General features: G+C 42.4%; 1 protein-coding gene across 1 annotated transcript in view; it reads left to right on the top strand.

Annotated features, from left to right (window-relative positions):
• The window catches only part of LOC124802918 (multidrug resistance-associated protein 1-like), a 370137-nt gene that overhangs the window by 265629 nt on the left and 81146 nt on the right, over positions 1-23362 (top strand). Inside the window, 8 exon segments of the mRNA XM_047263989.1 lie at positions 1286-1479; positions 1576-1752; positions 4029-4199; positions 4985-5014; positions 5016-5166; positions 5389-5420; positions 5422-5546; positions 18250-18388. Of these exon segments, the coding sequence (XP_047119945.1) occupies positions 1286-1479; positions 1576-1752; positions 4029-4199; positions 4985-5014; positions 5016-5166; positions 5389-5420; positions 5422-5546; positions 18250-18388 (1019 nt within the window).

Below are 23362 nucleotides of genomic sequence, written 5' to 3'. Positions count from 1 at the left end.
TTCTGGTTGGTGTAAGTGAACCCAGGTTTCGTCCCCAGTAACAGTTCTTGCAAGGAAGCCATCACCTTCTCATTCAAAGCGCCGAAGCAGTTCTTCACAAACATCAACATGTCGTTCTCTCATTTCAGGAATCAGCTGCTGTGGCACACATCTTGCAGACAGTTCGTGAAATGGAGCACATCATACACAATGTGGTGTGCTGACCCATGACTAATCTGTAAACATGCTGCAATGTCATTCAGTGTCACTCGGCAGTTTTCCTTCACTACAGCTTCAGCTGCTGCAATGTTTTGTGGAGTCAAAACTCATTGTGTCTGACCTGGATGAGGAGCATCTTCCACTGAAGTCACACCATTTGTGAACTTCCTACTCCATTCATAGACTTTCTGCTGTGACAAACATGCATCACCATACTGAACCTTCTCATCGATGAATTTCAATAGGTTTCACACCTTCACTATGCAAAAAGTGAATAACAGAACACTGTTCTTCCCTGGTGCAAGTCGCAAGTGGGGCAGTCATCTTTATACTGTTACTGCGACGGTATGTGTGCATCTGCACTATGCTGCCACCTACAGGCCATTCTGCATGCTGTTTGTAGCACGCTTACCAATTTACAGGATAGTGGTTCGAAATTTCGATTTGTTACTACAAATTTTAAGGTTTTTGTTTGACTTCTGATGTTGTCTCCTCAAATTCATACTTATTTTTATACACTTTCTTCAGTTTAAATTTGGAGTTAAAACCAATAAATATTGGGTTGGGTCCACATCTGCCCCCTGAAAATGCCTAACAGTTCAAAATCTGGTTCTAGAAATCTTTGCTTATCATTATATAATCTATCTGAAATTTTCCTGTGTCCCATGTCTCTTCTATGTATACTACCTTAGGTGATTCTTTTAAAACAAGTGTTAGTGATTATTCAATTATGTTCAGTACAAAATTCTACCACACAGCTTCCCCTTTCATGTATTTTACATCCAAAATATTTTACAAAAGAGAGGATGCCATTAGCATTTAACCATACAGTTGAGCTGCAGACTCCTTGGATGCTGGCTAATATTACAAAGCCAGATCAGTCATTGTCCCCCCCCCCCCCCTCCTCCCCCTCCCTGCAGTGTTTAGTGAGGGGATCGTCAGTTGTAGCTTTCCATAATTTCATAATTTGTTGTGCGTGGCAGTGTGTTTTATGCCTTAACTGATCAGCAGTAGCAGTCAACAGAACTGTAATAAAAAAATGTAAGTCTTTTTTCCTTAAATTGTGACTTATTTTTTTTATTGGCAGAATATCCTCTTGTCATGGAAAATGGTACCTTCAGCTGGGGCCCTGATGAAAGTCCAATATTAAGAAGCATTAATCTGCAAATCAAACAAAGTTCATTGGTAGCTGTTGTTGGAACTGTTGGTTCAGGAAAGAGTTCACTGGTTTCAGCTTTTCTTGGTGAAATGGACAAAATTACTGGCAGGGTTAACACCAAGGTATTGATAAAGCAGTGTGTGAAATAAGTTGCTGTACATAGTTGTTCCAGTTACTGTTTATTTGTGAACACTGCTTTATAAATGTTACTGTTGCAGGGTTCAATTGCTTATGTACCACAGCAGGCATGGATACAGAATGCTACTTTGAAGGACAACATTCTGTTTGGTAAATCCTTAGAGCAGTCTTCATACCTTCGAATAGTAGATGCATGTGCACTTAAACCTGATCTTCAGATGCTACCGGGTGGTGATCAGACAGAAATTGGAGAAAAGGTAAGGATGATTTGAAATTCAGCAGTGAGTTAGATAAAAAAAGTTATTACTTTTATCAGAAGCTTATTAGTTTGAAAATTTCTTGTCTTTGTTATTCCTTAATTGTTTCTTGTTTTGTTATTTGAAATAGTATGACAGTGGTCACCACACTTCATAACAATAATGAATTAGTTTCGTTCAGTCAGAGTAAGCCAAATGTAATAGGTCGTATATGGTACCATCAATTTGTTCAATCAATTTTATTCAGCACTTCAGTGTCATATCACACTGTTTTGGATAATGGATTACCCTCTGCAATTGTAAGGTTTTTGTTCTACATATAAGTTTATTTTATTAATTTTTCAGGGATAACTGAATCTTCTTTCACTGTAATTTTATCTTCACTAAAGTGCAATGACAAAGTAATTATTTCCATATAATTTCAGTACTAATTATCACTTACATTTTGTTGGGATCTATGGCTTTAATGAAATGCTGTAATGATAACTTATTTGTTATTACTGTTTATTAGTTTCAAATTCTATTATATATTTGGTAAAGAATTTTTAATCAATTATTTTATGATTTCATTGATAGTGTTTATTAATCCATAGATAGCAGTTCTGATGCCACATAGTATTCGGCATGTAGTAATTTGTAGACTACCATCCATAGAAAATTAATAACTTTCAGTGCATCATTGATTAATTGATGTCTGTACAATCAACACAGCTTTCCATCTACCAGATGCTGCCCTATTGCACTTTAGTTAAAATATTCAGTTGGTTACAGCTGCACCCTGAGACAATTATCTGGTGTCCTCTTCATCATCATGGTGCTACTTGTTATAGGTGAAATGAATTCTAAATTATTTTAGCAGAGCACCCTACCACTTATGCACAGGCTTTGAAGGGGGGGGGGGGGGGGGGAATCTTGAATTGTAATCATATCCTCTTCATTCTTTGTTCACTACTTCCTTCCTGGATGCAAGATTTCCTTTGGCCAACCACTCTTCCATGGAGTCCTTGTACATTATATTTTAGTAAGTAAAGGATAAAGGAGACCACCTGCTGAACAGTGGAAGCATTTTGTTGTTATCAGGCACTCATGAAAGAGAAGGTAATCTTGCTATCTTTAGGAATAAATCCTTTCTCTAGCTGGAGTAAGGAAGGATGTATTTTGAAAGCTAGCAAATTTTCCTTCTGTTTTATGTCAATACTTAGATTACCCAACACTTTTGCTATTTGGTGTGGTCGCCTTTACTGCCAAATTATTTGAATTCTGTTAGAGCTTTCCCACTACATGTTAAAGCATGTAACAGGAATATATGACTTTTAAGGCTGTAGTATGTTCCAGACACCCTCATTACAAATTTTTTAATTCCACATAACTTTCCAAACACTTTCCAGTGGGTCAGTTTATTGGATTCTGCAGGTGTCATTTTTTAGCCTTTACTGAAAATCGATAAAATGGGAGCTGTGTTCATGCAAAGCTGTAGACAGTGATAATCACTTCCTAAAAGTAATTTTCTACCTTTCACTAAATTATTACAGAAAGCAAATAGAAAGTACGATAATATCTCAGAATGTGGGCCAGTTACATCAAATGATCAAGTTTTTGTTACTGAAAATAAGTCATTCACTATCTTGTTCCCAAGCTGTGATGTTCTTTTAATTTCTACATTTAGCAGTCGGTACCTTTCGAATGCGACCCCTGCTTAAAGTAAACTGTAAGTCTAAAGAATTCAACATGCACACTGATACAAACTGATAAAAGATGGAACAAGACATTATCAGTTAACAAAAGCATCGATCTTCTTGAGTAACTAAAAGGAAAAAAAAGACAGAAATAGTAAAAGGACATATATGCATCATTGAAGGAAAAAATCTATTGAGAAAACTAATAAATATGAGACAGAAGTGCTGACCAGTACTTAGATGTGAAATGTTTCAGAATACTGATATCACTCATATAAGAGTATTATGTGTGAACATTATTTGGTGTTTTAGAACTAACAGTTCCTTCCTTTAGAGGAGAGGGCCTAGGTTGGGGAGGGTTAAAAAAAGAAAGGCAGGTCACTCAGACCCCAGGATAAGAGGGCTCCACATGTAGTGCGCTTGCACACACAGAAAGTCAAGAACTGAGGCAGGTTTTGAAGTGTTACAGTACTTACTTTATCTGGCTTGAGATTAGTGTTGCATATTGTATACTTCAGAATAAGTCAAAATTTCTTTCTCTATATATATTTGATTCACAGCTGTTTGTCCCAGTTGAGAAATGTTCTCTTATTCTTTCAGGGTATAAATTTGAGTGGTGGTCAGAAACAGAGAGTCAGTTTGGCTAGAGCAGTTTATAGCAATGCTGATATATATTTTCTAGATGATCCTCTCAGTGCTGTTGATAGTCATGTTGGAAAGCACATCTTTGAAAATGTTATTGGACCAACAGGATACTGAAAAAGAAGGTAAGTTTCATTGTGATCTTTCTGGTGATGAATTTCTTACACTAATTAATCCGCTGATGTAAAGACCTTCCCAGTGATGTGAGTAGATGTTTAAAAAAAAAAATAGTCTGAAGGACAGTGTGTAACTTTGGATTGATATTCATTGTTTCTGGGTCACTATCAATTTTAGGTGTGCTAATACACTGACATTGTTGTAGCCATATTGTTTCTACGTTAATGTGCCTCAGTGGATTATGCATGTACACAGAGGAAATAAACTTCCCAATATTTAAAACTAATAATTTACAAAAAGGAAACAGTGGAAAATTTGGGCTGGAATAACAATGTTATGAAAAAGGATAAATCATGTCTTACCAATCAGAGAAGGCATTGAGTGGCAGACAGGCACATCAAATCTATACTGAGACGCATTATAGTGAATAGAGTGAACAGTTGGTATGTAGGTTAGTGATAATTGTGATAAGTGCTGTTTGAACATATTTGGCTCCTGCTACCTCTAATCCTTAGAATATGATAGTATCGTTAATAAATACTTCCCATCACACGGTTCTTCATTAATCCAATAATGGGCAAATTAGCACTAATTAATATTTCCTAATTACTATGAAATATTCAGGCTATCATTTGTTTCCACCTGCATTTCCTGATACTGAAGTGATTAGTAATATTACATAAAATGTAACATTGTGGAGTGTCTAGTGAACAACTTTTTCTTTATAGGTTGGGTTAAGAGGAATGTAGCTATTTTCATGTTTAGCATCCAACATTAAAATGGACTTTGTTTTGCAGACACGAGTGCTGGTGACACACAGTATAACATTTCCTGCCAGAGGTAGACCTCATTGTAGTTCTTAAAGATGGTGAAGTTACTGAGATTGGTGCTTATAAGGAATTGCTTGAAAAGAAGGGTGCATTTGCAGAGTTCCTTGTCCAGCATCTTCAGGAGGCTGCCACAGATGAAGGCGATGGAGGTGAGTTACAAAATATAAAATGCTGGCCTATGTGAATTGCTCACTGAGAACCATAAGTGGGTCATGTGTTTACAAATACTGATCTACACTCCTCTCTCTCTCTTGTGTGCCTGTCTACTGCTCAGTAACAGAATATGCAATGAGTGGATACTTCTATTTCTTGTTCATAGTCCTTTAATACAGATACTTGGGGACTCCATGATTTCCTTTCTTCCTTCATAGAGCTTGAAGAGATCAAACAACAGTTGGAGGACTACAATTGGTGCTGAAGAACTATCACAAAAATTGAAGCGAGCAAGGTCAAGAGTTTCAGAAAGTCACAGTGATAGTGGCTCAATTGGTGATAAAAATTCACTTTCAGTGTCGGGATCAGTATACAGGTACAGATTTTTATACCCCTATCATTTTTGTTTAATGTAACAAATCCTCTTTTTTTTTCTCTTAAATATCTGAATAAACATACCAAAACAGCAATTCTTAAATTGTAATTCATGTATCATGTCATACAGTAGGGGAAACAATTTGTTAACAAAAAAATGGTTTTAAATGATATTCGAGAGGTGGGTTGTTCCATATTTATGCTTCGTGGGCGAAGAAAAGAAACATCTGTATTACACTTTCAAAACAAGAACATCTGGAGCAAGGCTCACAAACTTGTGAATGTATTACCTTTGACACCACCACTTTCTGAATCTTTAGGAAGTATCCCGTGTGGAGATAAGGCAAATGCAAAATGAGCAAAATAAGTAATTGTGATACAGCTGTTAGTGGAGAGTATAAAGAACCTTCTCATTTAGGGTTCTTTTCAATTTGTCCTATTGCAGACTATTTGAAGTTCCTCTGTTTACTATTTGCTGTGTGACAGTGGTCTTTAATCAAGTAATTACTGGTATAAAGTGCATATATGCACTCTTATTCTTACTTACAGTGGTCTGTATTGCTTTTTTCCTTATTTTCTTTTTTATGTTAATAATTTCATGAAAATGTTAATTTGCTTGTTTAGGTTCTTCATAACACAAAGCTCAAATGTTTGAGCCCTCTCATAGAATCTGGACATTATTAAACTGGGAATTATTTTTCCCTGTGTGCAAGCAGCCGTAGAAACTCGATCCCTTCAACTTATATTTTGGCCATGTTCTCTTTTGTTCAACTTATATTTTGGCCATGTTCTCTTTTGGCCATCTGAAGAGGGAGCTACAACAGTCATATCCATTGATTCAAACACGAGAGTTGTGCAGTTCCACTTACTGCTACAGAATACACAAGGGCCAGCAGTGTTGTTTGATGGGAAAGATCTTTGCATGAAATGAATCAGTGGTTGGACACCTTTTCATTGTTGATGCCTTTGTGAGTTTATCCAAGAAAGTGCTGAATTCTGTGCTTTGTCCAGATTGGAAACAATATCTCTAGTAAATGAATTGTCCACTAAACAAATTTCCACTGCTTCAGTCACTACCAAGCATCAGAACGAAGTAGTAGGCAGTAGATCTTCAACATTGCCACATCGTATAGAGTAGCCAGTGCAATGCAGTACTCTGACACAGCTGATTTCATTTGAATGTATGAGCCAGAAGTACCTTCAGTGTCCCTGATAAATAGGCTTGTGCATGGCAGATCACTGCGTCAACGCTGGCCGTACCCCCCCCCCCCCCCCCCCCCCCCCCCCCCGCCCCCCCAGGGGGTTCACAACTCTTTTGTGGATACGTGCGTAGCGAGCACGGGACCCTGAGCTAATGTGGCCCTCCTTCCTTTCCGGGCTGCATACCTTACTTTTCTGCATCCTTCCCTATCCACCAACTTTGCCCCCACCCCCCTCCCCTCACCTCTGGCTCTTTCCTTCCCTTTCTCCCCCCTCTGGGAGTACGGTTTGTGCCTTCGTCCGGAGACGGATGCTCGTAAATGTAACGCATTCTTCGCCTTCTCTGCTTGTATGTCTTCATCCATCCTTTGTCCTTCTCTTTTCCTTACCTCTTCTCTTTACCCTTTTCTCCGCTGTGGCGTTTGAGACCTCTCTTCTTTCCTTTCCCTTTCTTTCCTTTCCCTTTCTTCCCTTTCCCTTTCCCTTTCCCTTTCCCTTTCTTTCCTTTCCCTTTCCCTTTCTCTTTCTTCCTCCCTGTGCATGTCTGAAGGCCAACCCACGCATTTTTGTGCGTAGCCGGTGACGGGGTAACGTGTAATTCCCCGCCCCCAGGTAGACTGGTGGGACACGTACGTACCCCCTGGTAATGGCCAGGCCCAGGGAGGGGTGATTACCCAAGCTGATACCTTCCAAAAGTGCCGATTGGTCCCTCCGTCCGTTTGTCGGGAGGTGTGACCTGAGGTGTGAACAACCACCTAAGGCGGGAGTGCCCTCAGAGAGGGCCCCCACAAGGGAGGAGCGCGCCATCGGAGACGCCGGTAATCATGGGGGATTCTTCCGCAATGGTTTCCTCACCTTCCACTATGTCTGCCCACAAGCATAAGTTCACTGAGTCTCAGCCACAGACAGTTCTTCCATCATTGCCACAGTTCCTTGTTGTTTCTCAGTCTGACGAAGGTCACGATTTCTCCACGGTCAACCCTTTCATTATTCAGAAAGGTGTTGATGCAATTGCAGGTCCTGTAAAGTCTTGTTCCAGATTACGGAATGGCACGTTGCTGTTAGAAACAGTCAGTGCCCTCCAGGCACAAAAATTGCTTCGTACTTCACTGCTCCACACCTTCCCTGTCCCGGTTGAAGCGCACCGCGCTTGAAATTCCTCGCGTGGAGTCGTTTATACACGCTCCCTCGATGGATTGTCTGACGAAGAAATTAAGCACTACCTGTCTGACCAGGGCGTAACGGCTGTTCATAGAGTTATGAAAAGGGTTGACACGAACATCATTCCAACCCGCACTGTCTTCTTGACATTTGACAAAGTTCAACTCCCATCAAAAATGAAAGCAGGCTATGAGATAATTTCCATTCGCCCTTACGTCCCAAACCCTACGCGTTGCTATCGATGTCAGCGGTTCAATCACACCAGCCAGTCCTGTTCCAATCCGGCCAAATGTGTTACGTGTGCCAAGGATGCCCATGAGGGTGCTTGTCCACCTCCATCCCCTCGCTGCATCAACTGTATGGGTGTCCACGCTGCTTCCTCTCGAGATTGCCCCGTTTTTAAAGATGAAAAGCTCATCCAGGAAATCAGAGTCAAGGAAAAGGTGTCGACCTTTGCTGCTCGAAAATTATTCGCCAGTTGACAGCCCACCGTGCCTCAGACAGGCAAATACAGCACTGTCCTTGCTTCTCCTCGGCCAACAAAGGAGGCAGCCACGCAGACTTGCGACCTCACCTTTAGTGCCACGGTCGTCAGATCGGCCAGCGCAAAGATCGCCCGTTCAACCTCACCACTTTCGCCTGCCCACTCTATGGCTCACCCTTCATCAGGTTCTGCTAAATCTCAGGCCCAAAAGTCAGACACCAAGATTTCGAAAAAAGAGCATACTCGTGAAGATTTTTTACGTACCCCAACTTCACAACCATCGGTTCCTCCTCCATCTAAACATCATATTTCCAAGAAGGCTACTAAGAAACCCAGTTCCTCTCCTTCTCCGCCAAGCCGTGTCCCATCTACAGCACCACCTGGAGGAAATCGCCCTCGGCTGTCTTCTGTGTCGCCGAGGCGCACTGCTGGCGGCCGATCAACCGGCCAATCGCTGGTGGCAGGAGCTGGTCCAGACCAACCTGTGGATCAGGATCTTCTGCCTTCGGCTGGATGCCATTCCATGCGGTCGATCGCAAGCTCTGAGCAGTCGATTAGTTGACAGCAACCTTGGTCACATTCCTCCATTTTCTGTTCACCCTATGTCCATTATCCACTGGAATATCCGCGGCATTCGAGCCAATTGGGATGAATTGTCGATCCTCTTACGATCCTACTCGCCGGTCATCTTCTGTCTTCAGGAAACAAAGCTGCGTCCCCATGACTGCTTTGTTCTCCCCCATTTTCAGTCTGTCTGATTTGCTCTACCTTCTGTTGAAGGCACTCCAGCCCATGGAGGACTCATGATTCTTCTCCATGATACTCTCCATTATCACCCAATCCACTTAAACACTTCCTTCCAAGCTGTCGCTGTCTGTCTTTCCCTTTCTGGATATACCTTTTCTCTTTGTACTGTATACATTCCATTGTCCACACCAATGGCACGAGCTGATCTCCTTCATCTTCTTGGTCAGCTTCCACCCCCCTATTTGCTGGTTGGGGACTTCAATGCCCACCACCCTCTTTGGGGATCTCCACATCCTTGTCCACGTGGCTCACTATTGCTACACGTCTTCCACCAAGCGGATCTAGTTTGCCTCAACACTGGGGTCCCTACATTTTTGTCTGCCTCCATGACAAATATGTCTCTCTTGGACCTTTCGGTCGGTACTGTTCCGCTAGCTCAGCGCTTCGAATGGTTCGCCCTTGTTGATACACACTCGAGTGACCACTTTCCATGTGTCCTTAGACTGCAGCCTCAACTGCCATATATGCGCCTGCGACGCTGGAAGTTTGCCCAAGCCGATTGGACACTTTTTTCATCTCTAGCGACATTCTATGACCATCACTTTCCCAGCGTTGACGATGAGGTCACACATATTACCGACATTATTCTTACAGCTGCGGAACGTTCAATACCACGCACCTCCGAATTGCCCCGGCGCCCCCCAGTTCCTTGGTGGAACGAGGCGTGCCGTGACACAATACGTGAGCGGCGACGTGCTCTTCGCGTTTTCCGCCACCATCCTACTTTGGCCAACTGTGTCCGCTACAAGCAGTTCCGTGCGCGATCCCGTCGCGTCATCTGCGATAGCAAGAAGGCAAGCTGGAAAATCTTTATTAGCTCATTTAACACCTTCACTCCCTCCTCGGAAGTTTGGAGTCGGGTTCGACGGTTATCAGGCGCGCCTAGTTTCTCACCGGTCTCTGGGCTCACTGTCGCCCATGATACATTAGTGGACCCCGTCGCAATTTCTAACTCATTGGGTCAGCACTTTGCTGAGATTTCGAGCTCTTCAAATTACCCACCAGCGTTTCTCCCGAGAAATGTGCAGCGGAAGTGCGACCTCTTGCTTTCTCCTCTCAAAATCACGAAAGCTACAATACTGTTTTCTCCATGCGGGAACTCCAACATGCCCTCTCTTCTTCTCGCTCCTCCGCCCCAGGACCGGATGGTATCCACGTCCAAATGTTGCTGCATTTACCAACCCATAGTCTGCGTTACCTCCTTCGCCTTTATAATCGAATTTGGACTGACAGTACTTTTCCCAGACGATGGCGGGAAGCTATCGTCATTCCTGTTCCGAAACGTGGAAAGGACAAACATCTCCCCTCTAGCTATCGCCCCATTTCTCTCATGAGTAGTGTACGTAAGGTTTTGGAGCGTATGGTGAATTGCCGTTTAGCTTGGTGGCTGGAGTCCCGAAGTCTTTTAACTCCTGCCCAATGCAGATTCCAAAAGCATCGTTCTGCAGTTGACCATCTTGTTGCTCTCCTCCACTTATATCATGAACAATTTTCTCCGGCAACGCCAAACGGTAGCAATATTTTTTGATCTGGAGAGAGCATACGATACCTGTTGGAGGACAGGCATCCTCCGCACACTGTTCTCTTGGGGCTTTCGAGGTCGGCTGCCCCTTTTTCTTCGTGAATTTATGGCAGAGCGCACATTTAGAGTGCGGGTGAACACTACTCTCTCCCATACTTTCTCCCAAGAAAACGGGGTACCCCAGGGATCCGTGCTGAGTGTTGTACTGTTTGCCATTGCCATAATCCAATTATGGATTGTCTCCTTCCTGATGTCTCGGGCTCCCTCTTTGTGGACGATTTTGCAATCTTCTGCAGCTCTCAACAGACCAGCCTTACTGAACGACGTCTTCAAGGATGTCTCGATCACCTCCACACTTGGAGCATCGAAACCAGCTTCCGTTTTTCTCCCAGTAAGACCGTTTGTGTTAATTTTTGGCGACATAAGGAGTTTCTTCCACCCTCCTTACATCTAGGACCTGTCAACCTTCCGTTTTCGGACGTCGCTAAATTCTTGGGTCTTATATTTGACAGAAAACTGTGCTGGTCCTCCCACGTTTCCTATCTTTCGGCTCGCTGACTGCGATCCCTCAACACCCTCCGTGTCCTGAATGGTACCTCCTGGGGAGCGGACCGAGTGGTCCTTCTCCGCCTCTATCGCACCTTAGTGCGCTCGAAATTGGACTATAGGAGCATCGGTTTACTCCTCTGCTCGGCCGTCTATTCTTCGGCGTCTCGACTCTATCCACCACCGTGGATTACGTTTAGTGTCTGGAGCTTTTTACACCAGCCCTGTGGAAAGCCTTTATGCTGAGACTGCTGAACCTCCGCTGTACAATCGCGAGCAGTCCTTCTGAGTCGTTATGCTAGTCATCTGTTTTCCATGCCAGCTAATCCAGCCCATGACATTTTTTTCGACGCCTCCTTTGATGTAGGGTATGCAGACCGCCCCTCCTCCCTACTACCACCGGGAGTCCACTTCCGTCAACTGCTCCATTCTCTTTCCTTCCACTTTCCTTAAACCTTCTGACAACTTGGGGTACAGCACCGCCTTGGCTCCGTCCCCGGATCTGCCTGCTCCGTGACCTTGTCAGTTTCCCAAGGATGGTACCCCTTCACTTGTTTATCGTCGGGCATTTCTGCTCTATGTGCACAAATGACGGAAGCCCACATTTATTTACACTGGTGGCTCAAAAACATCGTTTGGTGTAGGGAGTGCCTATATTGTTGGCGACACCCCAAATCAGTTTCGGCTTCCCGACCAGTGTTCGTGTATAGATTATACTGGAGGAGCCCTTTAACGCTGTTCTCCAGGCTGTCCACTACATCCGCCGCCATCAGCGGATACAGTACGTTATCTGCTCAGATTCTCTCAGCTCTCTCCTCAGTCTCCAAGGCTCTTTATCCTGTGCACCCTCTTGTCCACCGGATTCAGGACTGTCTGCGCTTGCTCCACCTGGGGGGCGTCTCGGTGGCGTTCCTCTGGCTCCCGGGACATGTTGGTATATGTGGAAATGAGGCGGCCGATATTGCAGCCAGGGATGCAGTCTCTCTTCCTCGGCCATCTATTCCATCGATTCCTTTCTGCAATCTACGGAGTGTTTTATGTCGTCGTGTTGTTCATTTATGGCACGCGCATTGGTCAACACTTCCCCATAATAAATTGCGGGAAGTGAAAGCTCTTCCTTGCGCTTGGACCTCTTCCCTCCCGAACGTGTCATCGGGAGGAGGTAATTTTAACTAGACTCGGATAGGGCACTGTCCTTTTAGCCATCGACATCTTTTAAGCGGCGATCCTCCCCCACTCTGTCCCCACTGCTCTCAGCTGTGGACGGTAAGACACCTTTTAATTGAGTGTCCCTATTTTACTCTGTTACGTGCCCGTCTACACCTGTCGCCTGATATATCGTCAATTTTAGCAGATGACATGCGCTCAGCCGATCGCGCTCTCGAGTTTCTTAGTGCCAGTGAAATGACGTCAGTCATTTGAACCTTTTTTTTGGGGACAACCAACCCCTTTCTGTAGTGGAATTTTAAGCTTTCCTTCTGCTTTTAGTTTCTCCGATTTTTTGAGTTTCGTTTCCATTGCTGCTGGTTTCCATCTTCGTTTTTTTTCTGTTTCCTAAGTAACGGACTGGGCGCTAATGACCATATCAGTTTTTCGCCCTAAAACCAAGACAAAAAAAACAGCATCATTATTCTGGGCTTGGTAGTAAAGGAAGATGATCCAATTAACCCTTTCACTACTACAGATATGCGCTCTGCATTCTATTCTGAGGCAGGCTTTTGTTATGGTCGTGTTGCTCATCAAATGCTGGTATTTATGCTGAGAGGACACTGTTCTGGTCAATGTGAAATACCTACTGTCAGATTTTCGAGAACTATTAGGAAAAAAAAAAAAAATTTTGTTTTGCACGACTTACAGTCCAATATCTTCACTCTATAAAGAACTGAATTTGTTTTCGTTATCCATCATACATACTGCAATGCATCAAATTAAGTAAAACATTGTACAAAAGTTTAGTGTATCCATTGTATAATCATTACCTGTGGCTGATGTTAGCTCAAACATTCAATGAGTGAAATATAAGTAAGGTATTGAAATTTCATTTAAAATTGAGAGCAGAATGATAAATCATTTCGTTCTTGAGTTATCAGGTTTTATATGCAAAGGATAGTCGTGTTTGATGCCCCCAATCTTGGCCTTTGCATCGTGAGTCGTGGTCATGACTGTCTTCATACTTCATAAACAATCTAAGATACCAAAAAGAGGTTTTGTTGCAAATGATAACTTGCAATGAGGTATATATGTTTTCTGAGAAATACTCAAAACTCTTTTATTCACGGAGATATGGAAGTAACTCATCCACAGCAGTGAGAGGTCGGCAGCTCAGGATGCATACCGACATCCACAGCCCTGTACGAAAACCCAAATGGTGCAGACAAGCATGTCCACAGCACCTGGAGGAATGGCATAGCAAGATGTGTACACACACCCACAGAGGCAAAAGAGTTAATTGAGTGAGGTGGTTTGAACCTGTTCACAGCATGTAATCAAAAAGATTTCTTTGATAAAAGTGCAAAGATGGTGCTGCAGTGCATCTCCTGTTGAAGTAATTGAAATCCCATTATGAATTGCGAATGTAACCATAGATTTGCTTCGTACAAAGCATTACATGTCCTGAATATTAATTCATCAGATAATAAAGTAGAAAATGCACTTACACTGCAATGTGTTCTTCTCAGCCACCAATATTTATGTTATCCAGTGTTATCCAGAGGGCAGGAGAGAGATTCCACACTCCACAGTGACAGCTGTATAACGAAGAACAAGATAGCTCCATATTTCCCCTAAAGATGGTAAACATTATGGCTTTCCACTTAACTCACTAAACTTCCTTATATCTAAAAGTTCATGATAATCGAGTGTTTGGAAACATGTCCTAAGAAGCAATGAAACAAAATTCAGTATATTTTTGTTTTCAATAATACTTAATGTTCTGAAGCAAAGCTAGATTTAATTTGGGCGGTAGTCCTCATTTGCATGAAGAGCATGACCTGATGAAAATCTTCAGCTGGATCCCACGTCAATGACTTGAGTGTCTGTAACTTAACCCCAGTAGTCCTACAGTGTAAAGAGATCTATACTTTCACACAAATCTGAAAAAAACACAATATAGTTCCCATGATTCTGAAGATATTACTTGTATGATGTTAATCAGGACATTTACAAAAGAAAAAGTCAATTTTTCCACAATTTATTTAAGAACAGTAGCCATGCAGTGCAGAAAAGGGAGGGAGGGTTTCACAATGGAAATTAAAACTGGAAATTTTAAGCATTATCACAGTAAAACAATCTATGCGTGGATTAATAAAACAAGACATACTATTTTTATAAATGCATGGCACAATGAAGTGTATTTAATGATGGGAGTATTGTTGCTCCACACGACTTAAAATGTAATATGCTCTGGAGGTCCAGCTTATTGGAGAAGTAGCATCCTCTTCAATTGCCAAAATAAATTACCCTACATTTGCAATCAAACAGCTTTCAGTGAATAACAATTTGATTCTGAGAGGTAGACATGCCGAGAGAGTACATAACTGAGATTGTGTCTATTGATATCTAAGCCCCATTTTCTTCCCACCACTATGAAATACAACTTTTATCACTCTTCCACTTACTTCTTCACAACTGTGTATATTTTTCCATTTGTATATGTAGTTTGTGTACCTAAAACTTGTTGGGACCACTCAGACCCAAGGCATCTTCATTCAGGATGGTCCCTCCAGACACTCCTGAAACCATATTAACAGCTGGATGCTGTCCCCATTTATTAACTTGTTTCAGTGGCTGATGTAATCTCAAACAACCACCCATTGGTATTTTAATAATTTCATTCTCTTAAAATAATGCTTGCTTCTTATCCTATGCAGTCCAAAATGTACTTAAAAATTATACTTAACCTATTGTCTCAAAGATATGGAAGATGTCGCAAACTGCTTGGTATCCTCCCCACTCCAATTCAGTGGTGCAGTCCATCCCTTCTGATGAAAAGGATTTCCCCTTTGCATAAATTGCATCTTATCTCTTACTTTTACTGGAAGTATTAGCGTATTTACTCGATCTAAGCCGCACTTTTTTTCCAGTTTTTGAAATCCAAAAAACTGCCTGTGGCTTAGAATCGAGTACAAAGTAAGCGGAAGTTTTGAAAACTGTTGGTAGTGTGCCCCACAACTAACTTCTGCCGTCGAATACACACTACTGGCCATTAAAATTGCTACACCAAGAAGAAATGCAGATTATAAATGGGTATTCATTGGACAAATATATTATACTAGAACTGACATGTGATTACATTTTCACGCTATTTGGGTGCGTAGATCCTGAGAAATCAGTAGCCAGAACAACCACCTCAGGCCGTAATAACGGCCTTGATACGCCTGGGCATTGAGTCAAACAGAGCTTGGATGGAGTGTGCAGGTACAGCTGCCCATGCAGCTTCAACATGATACCACAGTTCATCAAGAATAGTGACTGACGTATTGTGAGGAGCCAGTTGCTCGGCCACCATTGACCAGACGTTTTAAATTGGTGAGAGATCTGGAGAATGTGCTGGCCAGGGCAGCAGTTGAACATTTTCTGTATCCTGAAAGGTCCATACAGGACTTGCAACATGCAGTCGTGCAATCACGATAAGCTACAATCCGACCTTTATCAAAGTCAGAAACGTGATGGTATGCATTTCTCCTCCTTACACGAGCATTACAACAACATTTCACCAGGCAACGCCGGTCAACTGCAGTTTGTGTATGAGAAATCGATTGGAAACTTTCCTCATGTCAGCACATTGTAGGTGTTTGCCACTGGTGCCAACCTTGTGTGAATGCTCTGAAAAGCTAATCATTTGCATATCACAAGCATCTTCTTCCTGTTGGTTAAATTTCGCGTCTGTAGCACGTCATTATCTTGGTGTAGCAATTTTAATGGCCAGTAGTGTATGTAGTGCTACACAGGCCTGCTTTGCAGGCACAGATAAATATTGGCACCAAAACCTCTGCTTCAGTAAATAAATTAAAAATGGAAGACGAGCTTTTTTCTCCGCCATGACTTTCGACCACTGCATTTTCATACATTATCCAACGAAGTAAATACAAATTTCGTATTGTTCATCTTTGAATGTAGTAGCATTTCAATGTACTACGAAAATCCGACTGGCAAGACTGTTTGGGATGTTTGTCAATATGGGAAACTCTGTGTTCTGAATTTTTTCCTACCTGTGAGAAGAGATGGATGCTAATAGGAACTTTTATGAATTGTGAATCACATGCAGTATTGTCTCCACCATAAGAATAATACGAATATAAACATTTTGTCATGTATTCTTTCGTGTTTGCTGCTATCTCATTTAAATCCCCCCCCCTCTCCCCCCCTCTCCCCCCCTCTCTCCCCCTCTCTCCCCCCTCTCTCCCTCCCCCTCTCCCCTCTCCCCCCTCTCCCCCCCTCTCCCCCCTCTCCCCCCTCTCTCCCCCCCTCTCCCCCCCTCTCCCCCCCCCTCTCCCCCCTCTCTCCCCCCCTCTCCCCCCCTCTCCCCCCCCTCTCCCCCCCTCCTCCCCCCCTCTCCCCCCCTCTCCCCCCTCTCCCCCCTCTCCCCCCCTCTCCCCCCCTCTCCTCTCCCCCCCTCTCCCCCCTCTCCCCCCCTCTCCCCCTCTCTCTCCCCCCTCTCTCCCCTCTCTCCCCCCTCTCCCCCCTCTCCCCCCCCTCTCCCCCCCTCTCCCCCTCCATCTCTCCCCCCATCTCTCCCCCCATCTCTCCCCCCATCTCTCCCCCCATCTCTCCCCCCATCTCTCCCCCCATCTCTCCCCCCATCTCTCCCCCCTCTCTCCCCCCCCCCCTTCTTCATTTTATTTTAAATGGCGGTAATGTGTTACGAAAGCAAGCCATGTGGCAAGTGGCGACAGGCCATAAGCACTCATTATCAGAATGCAACAAACAATGCATGACACAGTACAGTAATGCATTTTCAGATTAGAGTGACGTAAAACACCTATAACAAAGAGAACGGCACTTATCAGATCAAAGAAAAATAAGCAATCAATTCAAACCAGACGAAGCATGTGAAAAAGGAAGGGTACCTGCATGAATACGGATGGAGCACCTGACGCGTAGCAATGGCTACCTGGTAAAGCTTAACTGCTAAGCTTAAGACTCGAACCAAACTACTATAGCTGTATCGTCATTCATTTGACCTAAATTGTGTCTCATATTATAATGGACCAACTTTGTTTCGATTTGGAGGTGGGGCCTAAAACTTTCTCTCCCCTTGAATTTAGAGTCTCATTTTTCAGGTGCAGCCTAGATTCGAGTAAATACGGTAGTTCATTGCTTTCCTGGACATTCTTGCAGCTCATTCACACCTCGCAATTTGAAATGGAGAAAATTTCTGTGTAATTTTTTGTGCCACGCATCTTCCTTTTTCTGCACTGGCAGTGGTTGTAACAAATTATGAGGCAGACTTTCTTTGCACACACCCCCAGGAAGAAATGGTTCCTACATCCATACTGAAATTTCAGCATCTGCTGTCTTTGAGTAAATGTAAGAGCTGAGCTGTTGCCGATTTTTCAAATCTGTTACCGTGAATTTTTACTTACTTATAATGAAATATTCAAGACATAATATTTATTTTATAAATTTCCCCTTTGAGAACTACATAGACAGGGAATAATGTTGACTCAGAAATTATAAAGCAGAAATACTGAACTTCCACACTCAAAGCAACTTCCTACATTCATAATATTCAAATCAGAGCCTTGACCATCACAAAAATAGACACTAAATTACTTGTTAATATGTTGCATTGGTATGCTTGTTACTCAGTTAAAAAAGTTTATTGGATACTCAGTGTGATTAATCTGAACTGTTCTGTGTTGTGAATTATATCTGTTGTGTGTGAAGTAATCAATAATGAGCATTGAAATATGATTGTGTACAGTATTTAAGAATGACTCAGTTTGGAAAATTCTGGACTTTATGTAATTTAATTAATTGCAGGCAAAACTCAATAGAGAGTAGCACTGAGAAGAGTAATAGCCTTAAAAGAGCCAATAGTGTTGAGAAGAATAATGTACTTGTTAAATCAGTGCAGCCTGGGGAGAAGCTTATAGAAATTGAGAAAGCAGAAACAGGAAGTGTAAGTCAGTTTTCACAACTTTTTAAAATTTTCCCTAATATTGATGTTAGTTTAATAAAAAAAAAAGGTAATGCTGTCACCAGTCTGAAGTTGATGAGAATACCACCACAGTGCTTTGCTTGGCATGGTGCTATAGATGATGGTACAGCCTTGCCTTTTTAGCTGAATCAAAAGATGTTTTTTTAAAAAAGTAATCTGATTTTGCAAAACAATATGTTCTAAATGAATGGTGACAGTTTGGGTGAATTTTGAGTTAAACATTTAAACTAAAAGTTCACCTAGGTGCCAGTGAAGTTGATGGTTTGTATGGTAGCTATTAGAGGTCTCTGTAGTGCAGCTAGTAGCAAGGCCCTGAATAAACAAAGTACCACCAACTTGGCAGCGGCTGCCATTTTGGATCCAAATGATGATAGCAACAGTACTCACAGAACTGTTAAACTCTCATTTATCAAGAACTGTACAGGCTTGTGTGTACAATGCGATACCCTGTTGGGTAAAGTATACAGTGAACTGTGGTTTTGAATTGTTTACTTATTTCTAAGGGAAATAAGAAATTCATCATTTTACTTGCTTTAGAAGTCCAGTGCTGAAATTGTGGCATTTTATTTTCGTCTTAATAAGGGTGAAACATCCTTGCAGTTACTTTTTTGATAAGTATAATGGGCAGTCAAAAAGCTTCCTGTTAAGACCTTTGCTGTAGCATATATGCAGTGTAACAAGGTAAGTAAGCACTGACATGTGAACAAGGGATTAATGTTGGGCATCCGTCTTTCCAGTGTGCGTGCAGTAGATGTGGACACATGAACTATGGCGATGTTACTGCCAAATGTGTCCAAGCAGGATGAATGTGCTGTCACTCTTTTCCTTCTTGCTGAAGGACAAACAGTGGTAGACATTCATCACACAATGAAGAATGTGTATGAGGCACCATATCTGTTGAAAACCATTGCCGTAGAATGTTGTACCAAAATCGGTGCTCATTGTGATTCGACACAAGATGCTGGTCAATCTGGGAGGCCAGTCTCATCCATTACAGACAACAAGAAGTGAGCGGCTGACAGTGCTGTTAGGGTGGACCAGTGCGTAACTGTTAGTATACTAGCAAAGGATCTCGGCATAAGCTTGCAACATTATCTGACACAAGTTCAGCTTCCATCAGGCCTGCAGCCAGTGGATTCCCTGGGTGCTGAATTCCAAACAAAAAACAAGCCGGATAGCTGTTTGCCTGATCACTCACCCAAGCAGTTATCATGCCTTTGATCTCTTAAAATGGGGCTTAAAGTGTCAATGATAACTGTTTGATGAGGATGCATAGCAGGCTGTTACAGACTTGTTCACACAACAGGATGCATTGTTTTACCAAATGGATACCTTCATCTGGTGTGTCGGTGGGATGATTGCCTTAGTGCTCACGCAAATTAGACCTGTTTAGCATACCGATTTAAGTGTGTACGGCCTTTGAACAAAAACTTTCTCATTGCCCCCTTGTAATATGTGCTCTAGAGACAGTACTATTATATACGCTACCCTTTCAATTTGTTTGAGGGAGTTACTGGGAACTGCAGACCATGTGAAACACACATTCGTACTCTAGTTTACATGGTAATCTTTTTCTTTTTATTGTTGTCTTTAATATTTCTTCTTATTGTTGCAGATTATAACACTTTCATACATAATTACCAATTTAACTTAATTAGCCAATAATATGGGAAGTAAATTAACTGGCTTGTGGCTGCTTCTTAAAATATCACCACATTTCTCGTACCTATACTGTTATATTTCCTCAAAATAATATACAGTGCCTTGTCAAAAATATGTATACAATTTTTGTATGTGACAAGACTGAATACTGTGAGAGAGTTTCTTAGGCTGATTTACATGTATCTCCAGTATTGGAAGCATTTAAAGTACTTTAAGTCCAAAATGTGTTTTTTATTGGTAGAGGAAACTTTTTCTATTATTCGAGTGATGATTAAAGCTGCTTCTGATACACATTCAAAACTGCCAGTTGTGTAAATTTTGAGATGGATTACTCCACGAACTCATTCAGATTGACTGTTCACATGCTGAAAATGGTACACAACATAACACTTGCTTCTGCTTAATTTGTTTCAGAGTTACTCCAGCTAAATAGTGCAAGGACTGTTCTTACTTAGGTGAAATTTTCGTGTGTCACATCTAATTTGCACTTACAGGAATGATCATGTAATTATTGTTTCCCGACTCATCACAAGTAAACACCCATCCTCCACTGGTCATCTTACCTTCAAATGTCTTCGTGCCAAAACCTGTTATTTATTAAAACAGAGAAAGTGGGTGTGTTGGGAACACTTTATATCTTCAACTTTTGTGGTCCTGTCTACCTCAGTTGCGCGTAATACTACGGTATATTGATAATTTTCACTTATGGACCGTCTGACAGCAACTTTATATCTTCCCTATGCCGTGGATGTGGGCTACACTCCACACCCTTCAAGATTGTCAGCGACAGTCTTCCATTCCGGGCCTTGCCCTTCCAGGTAGCCTTCGTATGGATCAGCAAGTTTTTGTGGAACACCTCACAACCCGTTTTGTGACATTGTATCAGTGTCAGCCTCTAGCCGTGTTTGTCCTCCAGAAACAGCAGGCTGAAGCTTACCACATGTGTGTTACCCTTGCCAGGCAAAATCCTACAATGATCCTTACACTGAATGGCACCTTTGTCTGGCCTCTCTTCTTCAGACCATTCAGCCCCTGGCCCTGATTCCATTTGTAATAAACTGCTTCAATGCCTTGGTGGTCCTCCACGACAGTCTCTCTTCCAAGTGTTCAACCGTATTTGGCTCCAGGGCACTTTCCCCTCTCTCAATGGAAAGACAGTATTGATGGTCCTGTTCTTCAGATCAGCAAGATCCATCATCCCTTGATAGTTACCAGCCATTCTGACTGATATCCCTTGCAAGTTGTTTAAACAGGTAGTGGCTCATTGGCTTAGTTGGTTCCTTAGGTCTTGGGACCTTTCGTCTCCTTATCAATGAGACTTTTGGTAGGGATGGTCTCCAAATGATCATTTACTTCAATTGGAAACTGCAGTTTGGCACCACTTTTCTCTACACCACCATCCTGCTGCAGATTTATTTGATCTCTGTAAGGCCTGTAACACAGCTTGGCACCATTACCTCACACTTACTTTCCGTCAGTGATGTGTCTACTCTTAAGTCGAGGGTGGTGCATTTCTGTCGCCGTACTATGGTCCATCCTGATCTGGAACTGTGTATTGACTCCCAACACCTGATTGTTGACCCCAGTCCCATATCTTGGGTTTTCTTTTTGACAACAAGCTTACTTGGTTGTTCTGTAACTGCCTTCTGAAGGTTGGCTGTTTTCGTAAACTCAGTCCTTCGCTTCCTTGCCCACACTTCTTGGGGCACGGATAGTTAGACTTTTCTCTGCCTTCGTTGGCATTAGTTCTGTCTCCTCTGGATTGTGGTTGTCAAGTTCATGGATAAGCTGCCTCTCCACTCTGCTTCCTGTTTCGACTTCGTCCACCATTGTGATATCATTTAGTCAACAGTGCCTTTCGAACTAGCCCTGTCAGTAGTCTTCTGGTTGACGTTGGGATCCCTCTGTTTTAGGTTCAGCCATCCCAGCTCCTGTTTTATGTGCTCTCACTATCCACTCTTCCCTTGCTCACCCCTTGTATTCTGTTCTTTTTGTGGCATTGGGATGTTACACACCTGCTGCGTGTCCTCCCATGGGTTATCTGTTGAGCTCCACCTCGCTTCTCTCGTCTAAGTTTTCATCCTCCTTGTCCTCTTTCCCACATTCTCTCCCAACTACTCCCTCTTGGTTAGTTCCTTGGTGTCGGATTAGGGTGGATCTCTTCTGGGATCCATTGTGTGTTCTGACCGCTTTTCCAGGAGTTTCAGGATGCTGTTGTTTCTTATAACAATGGCTGTAAATCTATCAATCACATAGGATATGCCTTCATGTCTTCTGTTGGCACGGAACACCATCACAAGCCTAACATGTTGGGGGTGTTTACTGTGGAACTGATTGCCATCTATAGGACCCTCTGCTTTATTAAATGGTCTTCCCTCACCAGAGTTTAGTTATGTTGTTTTTGTGGTGGTGGTCTTCAGTCCTGAGACTGGTTTGATGCAGCTCTCCATGCTACTCTATCCTGTGCAAGCTTTTTCATCTCCCAGTACCTACTGCAACCTACATCCTTCCGAATCTGCTTAGTGTATTCATCTCTTGGTCTCCCTCTACGATTTTTACCCTCCACGCTGCCCTTCAGTACCAAATTGGTGATCCTTGATGCCTCAGAACATGTCCTACCAACCGATCCCTTCTCCTAGTCAGGTTGTGCCACAAACTCCCCTTCTCCCCAATTCTATTCAATACCTCCTCATTAGTTATGCGATCTACCCATCTAATCTTCAGCATTCTTCTGTTGCACCACATTTTTGAAAACTTCTATTCTCTTCTTGTCTAAAACTATTTGTTGTCCATGTTTCACTTCCATACATGGCTACACTCCATACAAATACTTTCAGAAACGACTTCCCTCACACTTAAATCAATAGTCGATGTTAACAAATTTCTCTTCTTCAGAAACGCTTTCCTTGCCATTGCCAGTCTGCTTTTTATATCCTCTCTACTTCGACCATCATCAGTTATTTTGCTCCCCAAACAGCAAAACTCCTTTACTACTTTAAGTGTCTCATTTCCTAATCTAATTCCCTTAGCATCACCCCGATTTAATTCGACTACATTCCATTATCCTCGTTTTGCTTTTGTTGATGTTCATCTTATATCCTCCCTTCAAGACACTGTCCATTCCGTTCAACTGCTCTTCCAAGTACTTTTCTGTCTTTGACAGAATTACAATGTCATCTGCGAACCTCAAAGTTTTTATTCCTTCTCCATGGATTTTAATACCTACTCCAAATTTTTCTTTTGTTTCCTTTACTGCTTGCTCAATATACAGAT

The sequence above is a fragment of the Schistocerca piceifrons genome, chromosome 6 (genome assembly GCF_021461385.2).
Source record: "Schistocerca piceifrons isolate TAMUIC-IGC-003096 chromosome 6, iqSchPice1.1, whole genome shotgun sequence".
In the NCBI taxonomy this organism is placed as follows: domain Eukaryota; kingdom Metazoa; phylum Arthropoda; class Insecta; order Orthoptera; family Acrididae; genus Schistocerca; species Schistocerca piceifrons.
Note: the sequence above shows the minus strand (reverse complement) of the source record. Positions and strands in the feature narration are given on the sequence as shown.